This window comes from Sinohyriopsis cumingii, chromosome 2, assembly GCF_028554795.1.
Source record: "Sinohyriopsis cumingii isolate HCF-2022 chromosome 2, ASM2855479v2, whole genome shotgun sequence".
NCBI classification, from domain to species: domain Eukaryota; kingdom Metazoa; phylum Mollusca; class Bivalvia; order Unionida; family Unionidae; genus Sinohyriopsis; species Sinohyriopsis cumingii.
In genome coordinates, this window is record NC_142962.1 from 139,770,051 (window position 1) to 139,791,688 (window position 21,638).

A 21,638-nucleotide genomic window follows, 5' to 3' on the forward strand; every position below is an offset into this window, starting at 1 on the left:
TGAAGCAAGAGAGCTGGGTCAACTCCTTCCATATACGGTGCCTAAAACTCATCGTGAACAATCAGCTGGCAAGACCGCGTCGAACGCACAGCGAGATTTTGCAGCGTACAAGTATCCCCAGTATGTACTCCCTGCTGCGCAAACACCTCCTTTGATGGCTGGAACACGTCCGACACATGGAGAATGGGAGGCTGCCAAAGGACATCCTATATGGACAGCTGGCCACTGGTACAAGTAGAGTCGGACGATCCTCACTCCGTTTCAGGTATATGTGCAAGAGGGACATGAAGGCATGCGACATTTCACCTGACGACTGGTAAGTGCAGGCCGAGGGCTGAGTGACCTGGAGACTGACTGTAAGCAAGGCCATAGCTTTCGCTGATACGAGGAGAGGCAAGCTGGCGGCAGAGAAACATGAGAGAATGAAGAGCGCGACAGCAAACCCCAGCCACAGCCACAGCCGACGATGCCAAAACCCCAGAGACGGACGACACTCCAAGGGCGCTATTTGCATGGTCCCTTGAGACTGAGCCGCCAATGAATGAAATTTATGTAATCAAGCAACTTTGTCAGTGATTAATTATGGAGTAATTAGGTTAAATGTACATTTAATAAATACCAAGCCATGATTATTTATTGCTTACAATTTCAATTTTCCCACTTTCTGTCATGAAATCTGCTGATTCCATTAATACATTTGATATTAAGCATCACGTAGTTTTCTTTCAGTAACATCTTCGTATAATACCAGAAAATATTGCCCCATCTTCACTAGACAAGAGTCGTCGGTCCACATCCTTCATTGTTGATGTGGAACTAAGTATATCAATGGCTAAGTGATAACTAGAATGATCCAACTGTATAGAATTACAACACAAGAGTGAAAAGCCCGCAACATGTACTCTTTTTCTTCATAAGAGGTGAGTGTTGGAGTGCTGGAAGCACTGTGCAATTGCAGTATTTAAATCACTGTAACACTTTTCTCTTCGGATGCAAATTTTCATTTAAGGTCACTCTCGTGGAGGTGGAGGTGGTTAGTTATTATTATTATTATCATGGAGCTTATACAAAGTTTGACCTAAGGCACCAAGTAAGCCGATCGAGGCTAAAACGTAGTCTCCACAATTTACCAATGTGTAAAACATTCCAGAGTAGTATCACACGACAGTTTACGACCGAGCAAGTGGCACAAAATGAAGTCAATTCAGAACAATTGGAATTATTGTAACGCTAAGACATAATCAAGAAATGATATATTTATATTTATGTGTTACTGTAACGCCATATTCAATGTTAAAATAATAAATATTTTATGGTTATCTTAAGTAATATTACAAAACTTATTACGTCAACATAACCTATACGACCCTAGTGGAATCTATTTTTTTTGGACAACATCACTCGTTAAGTAACATTTACTCTTATAGCGAATAGTATAAATAATTATCGGAGAGAACGTACTTTTTCACAGTCATACTCAACGCCATACACATGTATACTTGTATTGTCCTGCAAATAGGTAACTTCAGACTTTTTGGAAATAATGCTTCATTTTAAAAGCTGATTTTTCAATGGCACAGAATAGTCATAGAAAAAAATTTTTTAACTTAAAATGATACGTCGATCTAGTAAATTATATTATGTTTTGTTTTTGCGTTGCAGCAGCAAAATTAGAGAAATGTTCAAAGATATTTCTTGTTTAAAATTACATAAGAAGTTTTATTTGGAAATATTTATTTTTACTTTATCTTCGAATCATGAACTATACAAGGGTGTTGGGATCGCAGAGGTGGGAAAATCACTTCTCCAGATTTGTTTTGTCATATAATTTTGGATTTCTTTGTTATATTTCACTCTTATGTGAATTACGTTGGAGATATACACACAATATGGGAACTCAAACTTCGCTTTTCACAACAAATGATTACATAAAAAATATTATGAAGATTTACTTTTTTGTCATATTTCAGCATCTTCACAGGCTTGTTCAGTTGTTACAGGGAGCTTACCTGAATATAACCATGTTTCAGAGACGTATCATCCAGGTAGTGTACATCACATGACACACTATTTATTTATGATAAGATATGAAACGTTTATCTCAGTTTGAAATTCCTTCTTCCCCTCAGCACGATTCGGGAAGCTTTTTGTTGTTGTTGTTGTTGTTGCTGGTGGTGGTGGTGGCATTTGCCTAACAGTCAAAGCACTAATTATTAGACATATTTGACATTAGAGAAGAGATGATGAGGATAAAACAGGTGGTAAATTAAATTAACTTGCAATGATGTTTAGTAATACTGGAATATATACAGGTGAAACTGGTTATAAATATAAAACATCAATTGCAATGTATGTCTCAAACACTTAAATGTATATGTTTTTAGACATTCTCTATATAGTGATAAGTGTGAGGTATGAGATTATGAAGGTAGTGATTCCATGCTTCTGTAGATCATGAGGCCAGTAAATAAACACAAGTGTTTGTCTTTTATTCTTGAAAGATGAAACTCAGTTAAATACTGACATTAAAAATGAAAGGTTTAGTTTTTGCTCAACAATTTTAACCTCAGTGTTGTGCTTCACATTGCCATCTTAGTTCTGATTTTCAGGCACTATGATCTTCAATGTCAGCAAAAGTCCATCGTTTAACATCAGCTACAGCATAAACAATACAAGCCCACCTGTTCTGCAAACGTATTTCAGAGATTTTCAAAACGACTCGTTGTTTATCTTTTATCTGAATAAGACTTTAGATTTGGAGGAACTGTACAGTTTATTGGTAAGTTTTACATTTTTCACAATGAACGGTTTTAGAAAATTATAAAGCGGAGTTTACTGGTTTTCAGTTCTGTAAATATCAAAGTTCTCGTACTTTATAGAACAACTATTAGTATGTGATTGGACGAATCCGTGTGTGTATGCCATATACTGTTAAAAAACTGTTTATTGTTTGTAGCATGGATTCGTATAATCTTCTGATGACATTTTTGATCCATGGAGTATGAATGATATTTTAGTGTAAAATGTTGTAGCACAGCTATTAGCAATTCACAAAAAATAAGTTTATTGACTAACTGACTACTATCAGATTGATTGGTTGAATTCAACGGTTACTAATTTTTGTTGTCATGAGCTTTATTGTGTATATTAATATATATATATATATATATATATATATATATATATATATATATATATATATATATATATATATATATATATATATATATATATATATATATATATATTCTTTCATTGGCAATTAGTGTTTGACTTTGTGCAAAATTCGGTATTAGAAATTATAATGTTGTTTCTGTCGAGGATATTATATCTTCTGCAGCTATAACTGACTTGAGAACCTTCTTTTCAGTTACGAACGACCATTCATCTTTTTTCCAGGGCACAGCTCCTGGGACAATATCCTTCACTTTTAGCTGTGAATCGGTAAAGTGTTTGCGTTTTCTCTCCGTCTCAGAACCTTTGTTAATTTAAATTTTCTGTACACTATTTGAGCAGCAAGGTACATACAATTTAGTTAAACAGTACCCGAACATTGAAGTAATATTGCAATCACATAACCGATGCTCAATACTTTCGTTCTTGCTCTTACAGAACGTGCATTTGTTGTCTTCTATGATGTTAATTCCTGAAAAACTTATTATTAACACTTGTTCTGTTAATTAATTTAAAATTAAAAGAGATTAACTTTATATCCGTCTATAAAACTCAGACTACTACTCACTACTTATATTATTATTTAATACTAGCATCCAAGTTACCTACTTAGCAGTGTGTTGCCTCTATACATTTTTAAAACAACCATAGCAAATAAATTTCAGTGATTTTTACTTCTGCAGGTTCATTAATTTTATGTTTCTGTTTATACAAATTAATGTAAGCCATATGGTTTTGATTGTGTCTTTGCATGATTTAGAATTTTTTATATTAAGGGGAGTATTTAAAAAAATTGTTGCATCCAGTTTTTCGTTTTATCATATCAAAAGTTAATCATTTGGACTTTGCGGTTCCTCTTTCTAATTGGATACTGATAAAATTAAATCTCACCGGAAAGGTTTTAAGGAACTTAACCCCCCAAAATCTTCTAATTTCCTCCTCCCTAAATTACAAATGTCCTTTATATTTCTGAATATAGATGCATACAAAAAATTCTGCAACTCTCCATTCTCATTTTACAGTTACCTTTTAGCCCATCTTATCTTAATATAGCTAATACATGAACAAACATGTATGATGTTTACTCCTCCCTCATTCCCCGAGGACACTAGTATATCACGTTTAATGCTCTCTTCTTTACCATTCTACACCAATTTCAACATGATATGATTGAAAAAAGATACATGAGTAAGGGCAGCATAAGAGCTTTTACAAAAATTACTTTACCAACTACTGGAATATTATTTTGAATCTTGTTTGCCAGTATTCGTTTTGACTCCATTAGTTTCTTCTTGTAATTATTTTCCACCATTTTGATAAAAACCTGGAGAAAGATTGATGCCAAGGAGTGTAAAGATAGAAGACCAGTTTAGGTTCTTATCGGGACATATTCTTTCATTGAAAATTTCTTGTTTCCAACCCAAATAGCCTTTTCTTTTTATGTTACCTTAAGTCTAATTGGAATAAAACTTGAAAGATATTCATAGTTGTTTTAAGAGACTGCTGAGATTCATCGAGAGGAATAAAAGTGTCATCGGCATACTGAGCCAGTTTGTACTCATTGACGTCACTGAGTCCGCGTACATCCACATATTGCATTGAAGTTATAGCTAAAATCTTAACACCGATGATAAACAAATAAGGCTCTGGAGGATGTACTTGACGACATCCTCTTTCAAGTCTAAAACATGATGATATTTTTCCACGCTTATAACACAGCTTTCAGAGCCATTAAAAACAGTCTAAATGGTTTACAAACGAAATCACCACAGTTAAAAAGAAAGATTGTATAGCTTTTTCCATAAAACTGCAATGAATTGAGTGGAAAGCCTTTTCAAGGTCTATTAACAATAATAAAACCATATCGGTTTTCGTTCTGTAATTGATCCATGATATCATATAATAACCTGGTATTTTCTCCAATAAATCCACCACGCATAAATCCATTCTGAAGTAATTAATTATGGATGGAAGAACACTTTTCATCCTAGCGGCAATAGCTCACGAGCAATCTTACAATCAATATTTAGACTTGATATAGATCTCCAAATTTTATAACATTGTTGTCTTTTTCTTCCTTTGGTAGAAATGTGATGACTCCTTGAGTCTCAAAATGTGTACGTTTTCATATAGTATATCCATTATTTACTGATTTCTGCATAAAAATCCCCCATGAGTCTTCCGAAAAGAATTTACAGAACTGTGCAGTGAATCGAACTGAGCCAGGACTTTACCCATTTCCGCTTTAGAGACACACCGTGTTATTAATCGTAAGGGAAACCTTGCATGATTCTCTTTCCTCTTGACTAAGTTTAATATTGTGATTAAAAATCTGTTTTCAGTTTCTTGAATATCCTTAATATTAAGCTGAGCAATTCTACTTTTGTACAATTCCATGTAAAATAACAAATTGGTCTCATATATTAGTCCCATCATCTAAAAAAACTTCCTTTATTGTCTTACTGACATAATTTATTTGCTTAAGATTTAAAAAATTATTCCTGTTTTGTTTCTCCCAACTCATACCATCTAGCTTTGGATCACCTTTTATGCATTTGTTTTAGATTCCTCTAATTCTGTTTTCTTCTTTTTCTAAATTTTCCAGAGTTTCTCTATCTAGGTAATTCAACAATCCCTTATGAACTTCTAATATTTTCTATTCAATTTTCTTGAATTTTCCCATTTCTCGTTTGATTTCTAAGAGAATAACATGCAGTGTTAGATCGGATTTTCATTTTCAAAACTTTAAAGAGCATTTGATCATTACAGGAACGAGAAACATTGCAAGAATTCAGTTTATTCACTCTTACCTAGCATTCTTTTACAGTTTCAGTTATACACTTTTTGACTTAATCAATATAATTATTATTCCTCAAACAGTTGAGCATTGAATTTCCAATAGCCTTTTCACTTAGACACTTTGAGAAAGACCCACTCAAAACAATAGCTGAATGACCAGTCTTAGACTTTGTTAAGATTAATGCATCTGCCATATTTATAGACATACCATCAAATACAAGAAAGTAATCTAATCTACTTTGTTTCAAGGAGATATTTGCATTCAGGTATACATATTTTAATCTTGATTGAAATTTCTCCAGGGGTCGATTAATTCCAATTCCGTATCAGGTCTTGAATTGCCGCTCAAGAATGTTGGTGCTTGTCGTTTAACACATTAACCCCTGGAACTTTTTGTCATTTTTGTCTGAAAATCCAGTAGGAAACACATTTTGAAAGCTATTTCTGAATAGACTCGAAAACACCAAATCCCCGGTCATCGTTCAATAACATACTGCCTAGTTGTGTTAGAAACATCGTTTTTCGTTGGCTATGTGACTCGCGCATGAGCAGAAGGGTAAAAGTTGGATTTTTAAAATTTTTATTTTTATTTTTTGCTGAACGGATCTATTATTTTTGTATGGAGACCACTCTTTATTCCAAATGCCCATCTTATCCTACTTTTTGCAAAGGCTCATCTGTCTGTTTGCAGTTCATACCGGTTTGCCTTAGATCTGAGACCAAAATGTCTAAAATCCGGACACAAAATCGGATTCCGACCACGGGCGAATTTTGGGTTAAAAAAAGTCGGGTACAAAATATGAGGTTTTTCTATCTGTATTTTGTAGTGCAACTAGATATTACAGATTATTGGTATCATTGTAGAGCTACATCTGTCTACCTTTCTATAATACCACCCACTTTAGTGTATCATGCATGACCATGACGCTACAGAGCTCGGCAGTAGGTTATTACCTCCTGCCCCGTAAAGGCGTCGCTAGGGGTTAATATGTTAAATATCATAAGTATCAAAATTGAAGTTTTGAAGGGCATTCCATTCTCCACACGTTGTAATTATTAAGTTCTCAAAACCTCCTCCTTTTAAATTTCTAAAATAAGCTACGATTATCATCATTATACCCATACAAATTTACCGGGGTTATTCTATTTTCAATAATCGTAATAGTTAACATAATAAATCTCCCTTGACTGTCAAATCTTACTCTATGTATCGCAGATACAAAAGTATTTCTAAAGAATATTTCGAACCCAATCCTATTCCTAGTACAGTGGCTCATATACATTTGTATCCCCATTCAGCAGCCCAATATTTTTCATCAGTCTTTTGTACTATGAGTATATTTCAATCATACTATAGAGACATTCTTTTGTTTTACCCAACGGAAAATGTCCCTTGGTTTAAAGATTGAACTTTGCAGGCCTCTAACATTCATACATACATTTTTATGTTATTGTCAATGAAAACAGCAGAAATTGTTACATATACATGTTCTTGTACAGGAAGGAAGCGTCACCTCGAATGTGTCATACACACAGCATTCACACTCACACAAAATACAATATAAACATCCGTCATAAGACCATCAATGGTGGTAAAGTAAATACTGTAATTTGGCAGTTAAATATTGATACAGTGGTCAATAGACAACAAGTGAAAAAAAACGAATCCATCTGAGACAACTCGTATGCAACCCCGACAGACCATTCTGGAACTAGATCAATTTAGCGCACAAATAAACACATAAAATACGAGCATAAATTATAAGTGAATGAATGAATGAAAGAAGAAAGAAGAAAAGAAAAGCATGTACAAATGAGAGTATACGTGGATGTGGTTGGTGAGAGAATGACTGATTTAGGATACGGGACGGGAAACATTATTGTGGTTGAGAACTGTTGAAAAAGACGAGTGAATGACTGAGTAAATAAATGTATATATGAACAAAAGATGATTTATGAATTGGTGAATTAACTTAAAGACCTAATAATGTTTCCTACCTTAAATGTTCTCAGTATGTTTCTTTTTATTCTATGTTTTCTACTTTCATGGTGTTTGTGTTTGTAATCATATCATTATATATGATTTTTTTTTATCTTATAGGTGTTGTCTAATGTTGTAAAACGCTTAGAGCTTCTAAAGATTAGGCGCTATACAAAGTCCTCATTATTATTATTACACTGGACAACAAATTTTTACAAAAGTCATGTTACTGAAATAAAATTAGTCAATTCTTATCAATTTTTATGTGCTGAACACGAATATGACAGTCAAATTGCAAAAGTGGCTCTAGTTTTTTTGTAATCTGCAAGAAATTAATGTTTACATAACGAAATGCATTCCAATAGTAAAAGGTCAACTGTAATAGCCTACCTATAAAAAATCAAGTCATTGACTACATCTTAGATTTCTTCGCCTGTCTCTTGTACAGCTGTTCGGGAGCATCTCTGAGGAGTGTCCAGCAGTAGTCAGCCAGCATTGTAGTGGACCATTTTCCCTGGTATCTTTGTTCCATTGTTGCGATATCTTGATGAAAACGTTCGCCGTGTTCATCACTGACAATACCACAGTTGCTAGGAAAGAAATCCAAATGGGAATGAAGGAAGTGAATCTTTAGAGACATATTGCAGCCAAGTTTCTTATACTTCATCAACATGTCTTCTACTAGTTCCTTATAGTTTTCTGCCCTAACATTTCCGAGGAAGTTTGTAGAAACTAGGCGAAAAGCATTCCATGCTTGTTTCGCGTCACCTTCCAGCAAGTTGTTGAACCGGTCATCTTTGAAAAGCTCTCGAATCTGAGGACCCACAAAACTCCCTCTTTAATCTTTGCTTCGCTGAGTCGAGGGAATTTTTCATGCAGGTATCGGAATGCTGGCAAAGTCCGGTCAATGGCTTTCACGAAGTTCTTCATCAAACCTAGTTTGATGTGAAGGGGTGGTAGCAAGATTTTCTGAGCCTCAACCAGAGCTGGGTGTTGGATATTCTTCTCTCCAATGGCTACATTCTGCCTGTGAGTCCATTCCTTCCTCATGTAGTGCATTTCCCTTGCTCGGCTATCCCACTCGCATAAGAAACACATGTATTTTGTATATCCTTGCTGCAGTCCCATTAAAAGGGCAACTACCTTCAAATCACCACAGAGGTGCCAGCTGTACTTGTTATACTCAATGGAATTCAGTAGCTGCCTTAAGTTATCGTATGTCTCTTTCATGTGGACAGCATACGCTACTGGAATAGATGGAAGAATGTTTCCATTGTGCAAAAGCACAGCCTTGAGACTCAGTTTCCAAGAGTCCACAAATAGTCTCCATTCTTGTGGGTCATGAGTGATTTTTAAAGCATTCATGAGGCCCTCAATATCGGAACAGAATATCAGATTACTTTCCTTTCTGAAGAAAGGCTCCAATTGCTGGTGGCGCTTTCGATATGCAGTAATTGTGACATCTTCTTCTAGAAGATTCCATTGTTGGAGTCTTGATCCTAGCAATTCTGCCTTGTTCTTTGATAAGTCCAAATCACGAATCAGGTCATTTAGTTCTTCCTGTGTTATTCTGTGTGGGGTTGATGATGCACCACAGTGAAAATCTGGATCACTGCATGCTGATGGACCAGGAGAAGAACAGGTCGACTCACCTTTGTCTTCGTCAGATGAATCAAGAGAATATTCTGCTGGAGGTTCTGGAATAGGAAGTCCCTCACCATGTGGAACTGGTCTCAATGCAGACGGAATGTTTGGGTAGACTATTCTCGACTTCTTTCGCTTCGTTATTCCGCCGGAAAGAGGAGGAACCAAGCAGAAGTAACAGTCATTTAGGTGGTTGCTTGGCTCTCTCCTCACCATTGGGACTGCAAACGGCATTGATGACCTTTTGCAATTCAACCACTGTGAAAGCTGTGTTGTACATGTAGCACAGCATATATGCGGAGCCCAAGGCTTGTCTTGGTCACCAACCTTGCATCCGAAGTAAAGATGATATGCCTTCTTCACTTGAGAATTGATACTTTTCTTCTGGTTGGCAAATGTCACTTCCCCACAAATATAGCAAAAATTGTCCGCGGTATTAACACACTTTCGAGGCATTACTGTTCTTTATTGTACGTAAATGGATAAAATAATAAGTTTTATGTAACAGTAGCTTGAACTGTCTCGCACAACGTCTAAAATATTTTAAATGCTGAACCTATCTGATTGGGCTTTATATAGTACACTGCTTACGTCAGCTTCAGCAGCCGCCTGGCATTAGTATAATAGGCCTACACATGTATAGTACACTGCTGACGTCAACTTACTTCAGCAGCCGCATGGCATTAGTATTGCATTGCATCAGAAAATGATGCAATCAACTGTGGATGATGTGAGCATGATGGTATTATGCAATGTTACATCATTATTCCGGATGTTGCTGCAGTCCTACTGGAGAAATTTACACAGTGAAACATAGAAAATGAGGTATATGAATATCTTCAAAACGAGAGCCAATACAAATTTTTCACGGTTATATTCGTGTTCGGCACACCAAAATACTACAGATTAGGGCCTTTTCAAGTCAGTAATGATTTCACTGTTGACCAGTGTTATTATTATTATTATTATTATTATATAAGAAAGTTATGAAACAATGGATGGGTGAATAAGTGATAGAGCTGAACAGAATGAATTAAGTAGTCAGTAATGAAATAAATTAATAAAGAGATCCCATCACATGACCTACGCACCCAAAAAGGAAATGAGGATTCACACGCAAAGAGCAACAAAATTAAGCAGCAAAATGTAGGTTACACATACCTATTTGGCTGATTTCATGAGTTCATAACATTGCAAACTGAACGTTCTAATTTTCTCATCAATATCATTATACATGCCAAAATTTATCTTTGTCCTGATTTCGTTTTATGATACACAAAACCATTACAGTACCATGCACAATCAGTCTCCTGATGTTTGGTCATTTATTCAGAAGATCAATATTCATCTTGCTTGAAATCCTTCCGCTTCTGATCATTGGAAGTTTACAATAAAGAAAATCGAGAATTTGTCCCTGTCAGCCGGAAGTCCTATGCACCACCACCGTGTCCCTGTTAATCCATGTGACTTCTTTCACCAATTTGGGAATTCCATCTCATAGAGTTTTATTTTCCTCTTCCTCCAGCCCCAGTAATTTAACATTCAGCTTCCTAGAGTATTGTTCAATTTGGTTTGAAGCTGCACTTGCGTGCTTCGATCCCCTGTTCTAGTCATTCAGATTACTCCTCAGTTTCTAACTTTCCTTCATTGCCTCTTGTAATTTTCCTTTCAATTGAAACTTCTCAAATTCCAATATATCAACCATATCCATCAACGCTCCTGTCCTCTCATTTACTACCCTTTCACTTTCTTCTTCTTTCTAAGATCTTCCATCGCGTTCTCTAACAACTCCCTAACAGTAGTTGAGAAAATTTCCGAAAGGTTGTCTTTTTTCATCAGTCGGATATAACACAACCTACTTCAGACGGTGACAGTCAAGATCTATTAAAAAGTCTTTTAATGTCACTCACTGCAGATTGACACATCTACAATTTCATCTCAATTAGCTCTCAAAATTAATCAAAAATGGAAGATGTACTAAATTGTATAGTCACTTACATCCAATACTGCAAACAGAACGCATTTATGTAATCACCCAAATACCGACTGCAAAGACTTTTTCCATTCGTTCCTCGGTTATTTTACTCCTTTTTTATGTCCTCATTAATCCTCGATCAGTAGGTTCCGAAACACAGTCCTCAGTCCAATTTTGCAACGCTGATGTAGTAAAGTTCTATATTTGTATTATAACAATTGCAAATAAAACATATATGAAATGTTTGTAGTTAAATCTACAGCAAAGAATGGTAACAAGATTTAAAATCTTCAGTTCCCCCAACAGTGATTATCGTTCCCCCTTCGATTTCCATATTCCGCTATAACCCGTCTCGCACGTGTTGATGTAAGTGCAGTGTCTCCTTTTCTTTTACGACTTTTCGTTCATGCATTCTTTCATCCAATCATATTTTTGATCATTTTCTATCTTTGCATCAGTATTTTTCTGACAACTTCACAATGAATATCAACTGGCAAATGTTAAATGTTTCTGATTTTAAGTACAGGCTATGGTATCGGAAGAGCTACTTCGATCTGTGAATTTCACTTCAGGCACTTTAATTATGTATTATTATAATTATATCAAGAGTTTCCTTTTTTAAGTATATCCAATACTTGCATAACATAATTAAATTTCATAATCCAGTCATGGAATTTTCCATACAACAAATATTTGACTTTGACAAAATAATTAATTGGATGATTCTGGAAACATTATTTATCTCATCTGTAAAAATAACTAGCTTCGCCCTTGCTGTACCCCCCCTCCTCTAGGTTGTTCATTGCATTTCAGTATGATTTAAGAAAGGTTTTATCACAAGACAGAAGATGGACGTGCATCCACATCAAAACAATTAGCGTAAGATGTGAGATAATCCAATCTGAAGGCATATTTAAGCAGGTTCAGTGGACTTCTTTTCTTTGGGGTATATTCGCAAAAATGATATAAAACTTTAAACTACTCATTTAAAAATAAGATCATAAGCTATATACTGTTACCAGTTAGGGATCCTGGGTTGTTGAGTGGTATAAAGTGCTGGCCTTTACCGATCACTGCCATCTCACCCCTGTTCGCGTGGGTTCGAGAATCAGGCTCGACCAATGCGGGTGTGTGAGAAAGCTTGGCATTTGCTTCTCGAGGGTCGTTGGCTCTTACCGGGGTTTTCTCGGGTTTTCCTCCACCAAATATTCTGGCCACCATGTGTAGCCTATCATGCACTGACAAATGGTGTTAAAATAAAAACAACTGACAGCAGTTATGAATTGTTTGATGAATTGCTAAAATAATAATTTCAGTGCACTTTTAATGGACATTAACGATGACTGCCGAAAAAAAGACGAAAAGTATTAAATTGAAAAACCCATTGAGTATACATTTCAGTTTGCGGGACCAATTCCGGAAACTTCTGGGGCACTGAATTAAAACAGGAAGTATACTCCTTCTACCGTCAAACGAGTTACTCGTAGTAAATATATCCCCATATCATTTGGCAAGCAAACAGATTGACTAAATTTAGAACAAACTTCAATCATTCTAATTTTATTTCAGATGAAAATATAGTTCATCCAAATAGTATTACTTACAGCTTGTACTGAACTTTATAATTTAAAAATTCTGTTGAAGTAATCAACTGTGGTGTTCTTGATTGTTTACCAGTCCAAATCTAGAAGATATGTGATTACCAAATGTAGTACACTTTTCTGGAGTGTGGTTACATGAGTACATGCATACTTTTGTCACAGGCTCCCGGATCTAACATTGCTCGTGCTGTCCTAACCTAGGGGGTGTTTTCGCTTGAAAAATATTAAAACTCCCAACTTATACATAAGAAAATGATAGAAATTCCCGAGCTTGAAAATCTTTATATATTTAGATCCACCATGGCCTTACATTAGCGTATCCGTTTAATACTGCTTCCACCACTACCCATCTAAACTCCCCCAACCCCTAATAATATTTTGCATGATTTTTTTTTGTTTCTTTGGTCATATAAAAATAAATCTGTTAATGCAAAGTTGATATCGCAATATTGGCAATAACAGTGATACAGTCACTTTCTCATCCATAACTATCAATTATTGTATTGTTATATAAATGTAACTACAGAGTTCTCAGTAACAGTCAAGTTTAATAACAAGTATAATTAGCTTGAATATATGTTGGTTCTTTCTGATCATAATCGTATCACATTCATCAACGGAAAAATCCATAACTGTGTATTATTTGATGCCTTTTTTTCAGCTCAGGAAAACAATTTACATAATAATCAGCTCTGAAAACGAGTTTTATCCTTGCATGAACATATCCGGCAACCTGGATATACCAGAAGTAAGTTTTGCCATGAGAGAAATCTTTCTTCCATCATCTAGTAAACTTGTAAAGTTTATTCTTTTGGTTCAGTTTAAGTGTGAGGCTGATTATCAATGATTATTATAGAACCAAGACAAACAGATTGTGTCTCAGGATGAAACAAGGTTACGTCCCCTTGACGGGAAATGACTTAAAATGTCAAATGTCAGCTTTAATTCAGCTCGATATGTCCAGAGTGTACAAAAGATTCAGTTAGATTTTGTATAAAATTTAAAACTTTACTGAATGATGCTAATTTGCATTTCTTCCCATCGAGGGCATTTCTACACTAAATTAACAAATGCCAAATTGAAAAGTTCTTCCCGAGTTCTCGTTAACATACAACAAAGCGAGGAACTTGACACTTAAACTTTGACGTGGCCATGGAAAAAAATGTTGAAAACCTTTGCTTAATTTATCTTGGCGATTTTACTCCTGTCATTTTCCATATCTGTGCCCCTAGAAAATACCAAATTTGATTTTCATTCGCTATCTCGCTATAAAAGTGGATGTAATAGAAAAGCCACTCATAACAGTGGGACTTTATGTGACATTTCGACTATTTTTTTTTGAAAGAATTTTTTACTCCATGAGGAATTGTACGTTCGTGCCAAAATCAGCAAATTGATTTAATATTTGTCCCCATTTAAGATAAATTACTAGGAAATAAATCTTTTTGCAAACTGTATGAACAATGTCTTTTTATCTTTCAGAATACCACCGTCGGTACTATAGTATACAACCTTCTTGAAAGAACATCAGATAAGGACAGGCCAGTGGCAGGATCATTCTTCTACGATCTGGTGGTAATATACAAATGTGTTTTTGGCTTCGCTATAGCAATGTTGGATTAAATATATTTTCTCCAAATGTTCTTTGACGAGAAACGATTATTTTTCGTATGAAGATATTTATAAACCGGAAGAGCTATTTCTTTCTTTTGTAGCTTGTATAAAGGTATAATGAGCGATTAGAAGAAACTAGTGCTATAATGGATGGCTATCATTGCAACCCACTGATAGAAGTGTTCGTCAAGACGATATTAAACTGCAAAGGAAATTTGCTGGAAATACACTAGGTGCACTAGAAGCCATAACTCTTTCACATGATCATTTAGAATCCTGACTTTCAAACTTATGCTGAAACTTAATAATTTCAAGCCGTTCAAGAAATGCAGTAAACATCTCATGATAATAAGCAGAATGTGGAAACGACGTTGATGTGTCGGAAGATAGGGCCATAACTCGCCAAATAATTATGTAGAATACCGTCAGATGAACTCATCAGATAACTTGTTCATGTATAACCCCAAACCAAGCATGGTTGAAATCCAATTACAATATAGACAGCAAATCTCCACGAATGAAAGTACTGTATGTGTTTATAAAATCAGGGACAATTACCCTTCTTAATGATACCGCAGAGTGTTGAAAATAAAAGTAGTTTGAAAATCCATACCGAATTCGGTTCAAATGCAACAAATTCATGGTAAAGTTATGCTACAGAGAGAAAAAGTGTGGACGGACAAACAGACACACAAGTTTATTACTATTTGAGTCCGTCTAACCGATTCCTAATAATCTGATATCTTCTGTCTGGTGTTGTCGCGAATTTTCACATAAAATGAAACGTTATTCATGATGTGAAAATCCGTTAAAGCGATGAAGCATACATAATGGCTTCAGACTTTAGAGATGTGCAGATCATGTAGCTTTGGTGCTGCAAGGTAACCCTTTTCCTTAAGCACCTAGCTCGAGTTATCGCACATAAGCCCATTTTATCTGAGTTGTAGGGCATTGGCCTTTTACCTCTCAGCTTAAAATTTGTAGGTCCTCTTTTTGTTTCAATGCAATGAACCTATTACTTGTAATTCATGTAATAACGCTACATGTGATTTGACTTTTCTATCTTGTTTTCTATATCAGATGGCTTCTTTATAGAATTAAAAGCCATACAGTATAAAACTTGGTAAATGTATATGCAGCAGAACTGACATCATCCTACATAAGCTGTCTTCTTTCACAGCTTCTCAATGATCTAGATGTTTGACCTTACAACTGAAAGATGATAAGCTTCTGTACGATCAATAATATGGTTTCTTTAAAGTTTGTTCAAGTTTTATCCAGTAGAACTCTTGGTGAAGAAAAAATAATATTTTTTTTTTCGTTCATAAACATTAAAATTTACCTTTAACCTGGTGACTTGAAAATCGATAGATAGTTTTGTAATCTCGATGCTATTTTCATCCGTGAAGGTTTTTGTGAATTACTTGAAGAAATTAACTTATACCATGGATACAACTATTTAAAGAGCAAATGGATAGCTGGAGGGATGGACAAAGTGGGCGTCTAAAAGTGCGTGAAAGATTGGTAGCTTACCACTTCAATATCAACTCTTCCAATTTTTGTGCAACATATATTAATTAATGATGGGATGAACATTTAGTAGATGACGTGAGACGGATGATTTAGAAAAATGTATCTGTGGTAAGGCAAAAGTTTAACAACTTGTACTTTTCTTACACACGAGAAAATGGAATGCAAATATGACTACAGAAAACGTGAAATAATAATAATAATAATAATAATAATAATAATAATAATTTGATGTGTTTTACATTGCCTATTAGATATTTAAGTTTATAAATGCAAAATATATTAACAACCAGAATCAAGACATGAATAACAGAATTATTTATTCATAAAAAACTTTATTACAGAATAACAGGGAGGATAAGTTCCGAATAGTCAGCGCTTCGAGTGGAGAAATCAGATTGGCTTCGCCTCTCGACTTTGAAACTAGGCAGAGAGGGTACTTTCTAAATATTTCAGTCAAGGTATGTATGTGTTGGATCAAATAGTATTATTTCGTGTTAAGATATAAACGTATGTACTATGATTAAAGGAATGCAATAGTTAATTGTTTTGCATATACATGTAATATATCCTTGTTCTTTTTTGCAGAAGTTTTGCGTTGAAGGTTCTATTTTTTTAACTTATAGACTTTGTGCCAAAATGACAGAAAATGACTTTTGTAATACAATTTCATCTGTGACCGACATCTTTCAAAGTTCTTCTTTTAGTAATGTGAAGTATAAATACTTGACAGGCTGGCCTGCCTCAGGAGCAGCACGAACGCGCACTTCTAACCAATTATTCTTTTCACTGGTTCAACTGTCACACAGTCATAGAAAATATCTCTCGGGGAAATGTTAAAATGTCCGGCGAATGTGCGTTTTAGAGCCTGGTATTACGCTTTTATAAAACCATGCTGATTACACAAATGAATTGGTCTGAAACAATTATTCTCGTCCTCGCCCAAAACCTGTTACACGGACAAGTGCGTCCCTGTTAAATAACAGATATTTTCTCCTTGGCTGAGTTAATATTGGTGCAATATAATCAAATTGGAATGCAAGTTGGGTAGATTTTTTGGTAAACTCCACCTCATTGTTGTAGAAACAATCATTGAGGAAATCTGTACGCCTGTGTCAATATTTTAACTTGGTCGAGGCATTTCAACAACCTACAATACACGTACGCGATTTGATTGTCGTAAAAGCCAAACAAAATGTCTTGGGTGGGCTCTTGGTGAACGTTTAACCTTAGCAAGACCTGTCACTCTTTACATCTGAAAATATCATCGAACTTGCTGTTTGGGTGTCGATATAAGCTATGACATGAAATGTCAAACATGTGGGGTCATACCTTGTTGGGTACTTATTTACCATGAGAAGTCTCATCAAACAGAGCCCGGTGTCGAACCTGTGGTAATCGCGATGAATGAAATCGTCAGTTTTCCGCCAAACACGATACATGCCGTCAAACGTTCGTCTAAGGCTACTGAAGGACTCATTAAAGGCGTACAAAGCGTTAATTTAAATAACGCTACTTTTCTGTTGGCATGGGCATAGCATCAAGCTAAATATATCACCATTGATGCGGCTTTTACAAATTAAATTGACTGTGTGTTTGGCCTCGAAAGTAAACTCACGAACGTTTAATGCAAAATTCAGATACGTGTGAGAATGGAATCTTGCAGGAAAACTCGCTGTTATCGTTAATCTGTTTTCTGTTTTTGTTGAGCTGCAAAGCATTGGTTTAAAACTAGAATTTGGAAACGGTAAATCTTGTATAGTATTTAGACGTTTTTCTCAAACTCGTACGTTGCTGCGTTACTATACTTGTATGTATCTAAATGCTCTGCATTGTCCTGATCAAATTTATGGCATGGCAGCTGGTTAACACACCAGGAACACTTAACGAGTAAGTGAGAAAAAAACCTCATAAATGAAGTTTACAATCTTACGAAGAAACAAAAAGCGCGCGCACCCTGTTATATTAAAACAATATGAAAACTATTCAATTTTAAATTTCTATTCAATGGTTTATTATAAACATATTCATATATGGTCCCGTTTAATGGTAAGCACTTCCACCAGCAATAGTTTTCACGTTCGCAATTATCAATTTGGCGGACTCTTATATAAAGACAAGAAAGGTACAACTCAGCTTTGAAGAAAATTATACCATATTTCTTGATTAAGTCAAGAAAACGATATTTGTCCTTCGAAAATGGAACAACACACAGTAAATAGGATTTAATATATATTTATACAAGAGTCAGTACTTTACCAACAGAAAGCACAAAGCCTATACTGAGTATGTATGGAAATATCGATCGGTCTGCCTAGCAACGGCTGCACGATAGCTGAGAAGTACATTGGTTATATGTGTACGTGCGTGTGTGTGGGTGTGTGTGCGTTTGTGTGTTTGTGTCTCATACAATTTCAATATAGTAGTCGGTTTGCTTATCATGCGGGCGTTGATTCTGTACGAGCATGATTTCGCGTATGTCTTCACATTTGTATTCACATATGTCTTCGCGTATACCATCGCGAATGGATTCACTTATGTATTTCTGTATATTTTCGTGTATGTATTCATCGTGGCTATGGACAAACTAAGAGACATGTATAGTGGAATGATAAATAATCGTGGTCGTGGACTTTGTGGTCATTGACCTTGTAATATTTGTGGTCGTGAACAGTGGACCGTGGATAGGAGTAGTAGCATGATTACAGCGATTTTGTTGGTTACTGATCTAGATTGAAGTCTTCTACCCCATATTACTATCGTCTGGCACGGATGCCTCATGGTGCGCGTGTAATGTGATTTACAATGTCATTGGGGGTAGAAGGCTTTGATCAAGATTGGTAACAGAATTACAATACGTCGATTAAAATATCTATGAACTTTTGAACTTTTACAAAGACTGTCCAGGAGATCTTTTGCATTGCAAATGTTCTTCGTCAGTCTTCAGAAAGTCGAGCTACTTTATCCTCCATCATCTCGTTGCCTTTACAATAGGACACTGCCGATAACACAGCCAGAACTTCGTTCGCCAGTTTGTGGATCAATGTTACCGATGTGGATGACCAAGGCCCGCAGTATGACTATCCTGACTGTGTTGCACCATGTCTGATTCCGGAATACACTGCCATTACAAACCTTTCATACAAGGTAATCAACATTGCTTTACAAAATGTACACAAAAAGAAGAAAAAGAAGTGTCTCTAGTTCGAGTAAAGAGTAAAAAGCAAGTTGTTTGAGACAATCCACATGATTGATCAATTTGTAAACCGTACATTGTATGTTCGAAAATATAATAATAATAATACTAATAATAATAATAATCAATAACATTCAAAATATTCCAAACTGTGATCGTTTGGATTGTAGACAGCTACACAATGGATTCCTGGACGATGAATGTCGTCTATTTTGATGACATATGCTTAAATATAGGTTTTCCCAGCAAACAGTACATTTTTAGCTTTCATCTCAGGATTTCAATAAGCTGTGTACTGTGAGTCAGGAGGTAATTCAATTCCCAGGTATCCATTCTCTCTTTATCTTTTGTGTTTTCGCATGTAAGGACAAGTCACCAATTCACATCTGACCATTTCCTTGAAATGTTCTGACAAGGACGTTGGTGAACAACGCGTAGTCTCCGTACTTTCTTGCACGAATACGATACATTTGGTCTCCAGAGAATCCAACGGAGGTAAGGAATGGTCACACAAGTACTCATACCGCTTTCTCAGCATTTTCCCTTCTGAAATGAGTATATGCCTCAACCAGATATTTCTTCCAATTGCTCTTCTTGACTCATTGTTATGCATTTGTCGTATTGTTTCTATCTAGGATGATCGATTTGACATACATAGCAATGTTAAGCAAAGTCCCTAGAAAAACAGGAGATGAAATGTTTTTCTTTTTCTGGCCATCTCGACATCATGACTGTATATTTTGTCTTCTTATTCAGTTATGGTCTGTGACTGTAGTAGTGGTTGTTTTGGATCAAACAATCTTCATCACCCATCTCCAAAGGTTCTTCGTTTTCCATGTTTTCTAATAGTCTAGGAACACTTCCCTCAAACTGTTAATTTTCAGTGTTTTTTAATTTCTGTACACAAAATGACGTTCACCACATTAGCCAGGACTGTTGCAAACCGAAGTTTCACAGGAAGTTGGCCCCAGTTTACAGGTTGGATTTTTTCGTAACTGCAGTGGTCTGGAGTAAAATCAAATCCCCACAAAGCATATCCTCCTGAATAATCGGCGTACTAAATACTGTGGATGTTGTTGGTGCCTAACTGTCATTTGGCTTCAAACAATTTCAAGTAGGATATCAAGTACTTCTGGACAAAGAAAAGTTCAAAAGGGTCTGATACACAACGTCTGACCATCTCGAGTGAATTAAGTATTGATACGTTCATATGTCTGAACTCGAGAGGATTTTGATCGATAGTTACTTTGATGGTGGCCTTATTGACGATTCCAGTGAGCAAATGTTTGAATAGCTGTCACTGGAAGTCATGATCGAAGACTAGAGACAATGGTGAAGGTTTTCACTTCTACTCGTAGTATCGTATACCTGGCTGTCGTTCTGAGAAATTTTGACGGTTGTCATTTCCCACTTTAGGTAAAACTTCCACACAGCGCACATAAAGTTTGGTTTCATCGATGATGATTTCGTACTCGTCAGCATTGGCCATCAAATGAAATACAGTATTACTCAGATTCAGTCTCAGTCGTATGTCCACTACGTTCAACTGATACTTGTCTTACAAACACATATACAAATACAAATGATCTATCAGTTCTAAACTGTGTACTTGTTTGATTTTCTTTCCACGGTTCTTAAATCCAAAATGGTTATCTTCATCATCATCAAGGCTGTGTCGTAGCACTTGTCCAACGTATCAAGCTTCCATACTACGGACATATCCAGCTGTATGGTCTTGGCTTCTGTTTCGTACGCCAAAAGATATTGCAGGCACGCTCGGTAAGGGTTATTATCTATTATGCAGCTCACCATTTTGTTATTCAAGTAGAAATCCACTGCGCTGAACAATTAATGGATATAATTGTTCATTGGAGCTACTCATGCATCGGCGCCTGGATTGGTGCTGTCCACTTTGAGAACTTTGATTTTCACGTACAAGCTACTGATGTTCAGATTGATGTAATCTTCGGGTTTTCCTTTGATTTCAAATTCAATGTAGGTTGAGGTAGTGAAGACGACAAAGGATGAAATTCTACCCATTGCAATTCTTTCATCGTCATCATCGTAGGTGGCATGGTAAACATATTAAGATCTGATTTAAAACATTTGCAAGAATCTCAAAAC

At 35.7% G+C, this 21,638-nt stretch overlaps 1 protein-coding gene across 1 annotated transcript in view; it reads left to right on the top strand.

Moving 5' to 3' along the window:
* Nucleotides 1–21,638, top strand: part of LOC149805934 (uncharacterized) — a 46,136-nt gene that overhangs the window by 13,246 nt on the left and 11,252 nt on the right. The window contains exons 3-9 of the mRNA XM_089950722.1: nucleotides 1,971–2,045; nucleotides 2,610–2,779; nucleotides 3,400–3,444; nucleotides 13,836–13,922; nucleotides 14,657–14,749; nucleotides 16,663–16,779; nucleotides 19,313–19,465. Coding sequence (XP_089806848.1) covers nucleotides 1,971–2,045; nucleotides 2,610–2,779; nucleotides 3,400–3,444; nucleotides 13,836–13,922; nucleotides 14,657–14,749; nucleotides 16,663–16,779; nucleotides 19,313–19,465 — 740 coding nt within the window. The remainder of the gene's footprint in view (nucleotides 1–1,970; nucleotides 2,046–2,609; nucleotides 2,780–3,399; nucleotides 3,445–13,835; nucleotides 13,923–14,656; nucleotides 14,750–16,662; nucleotides 16,780–19,312; nucleotides 19,466–21,638) is intronic.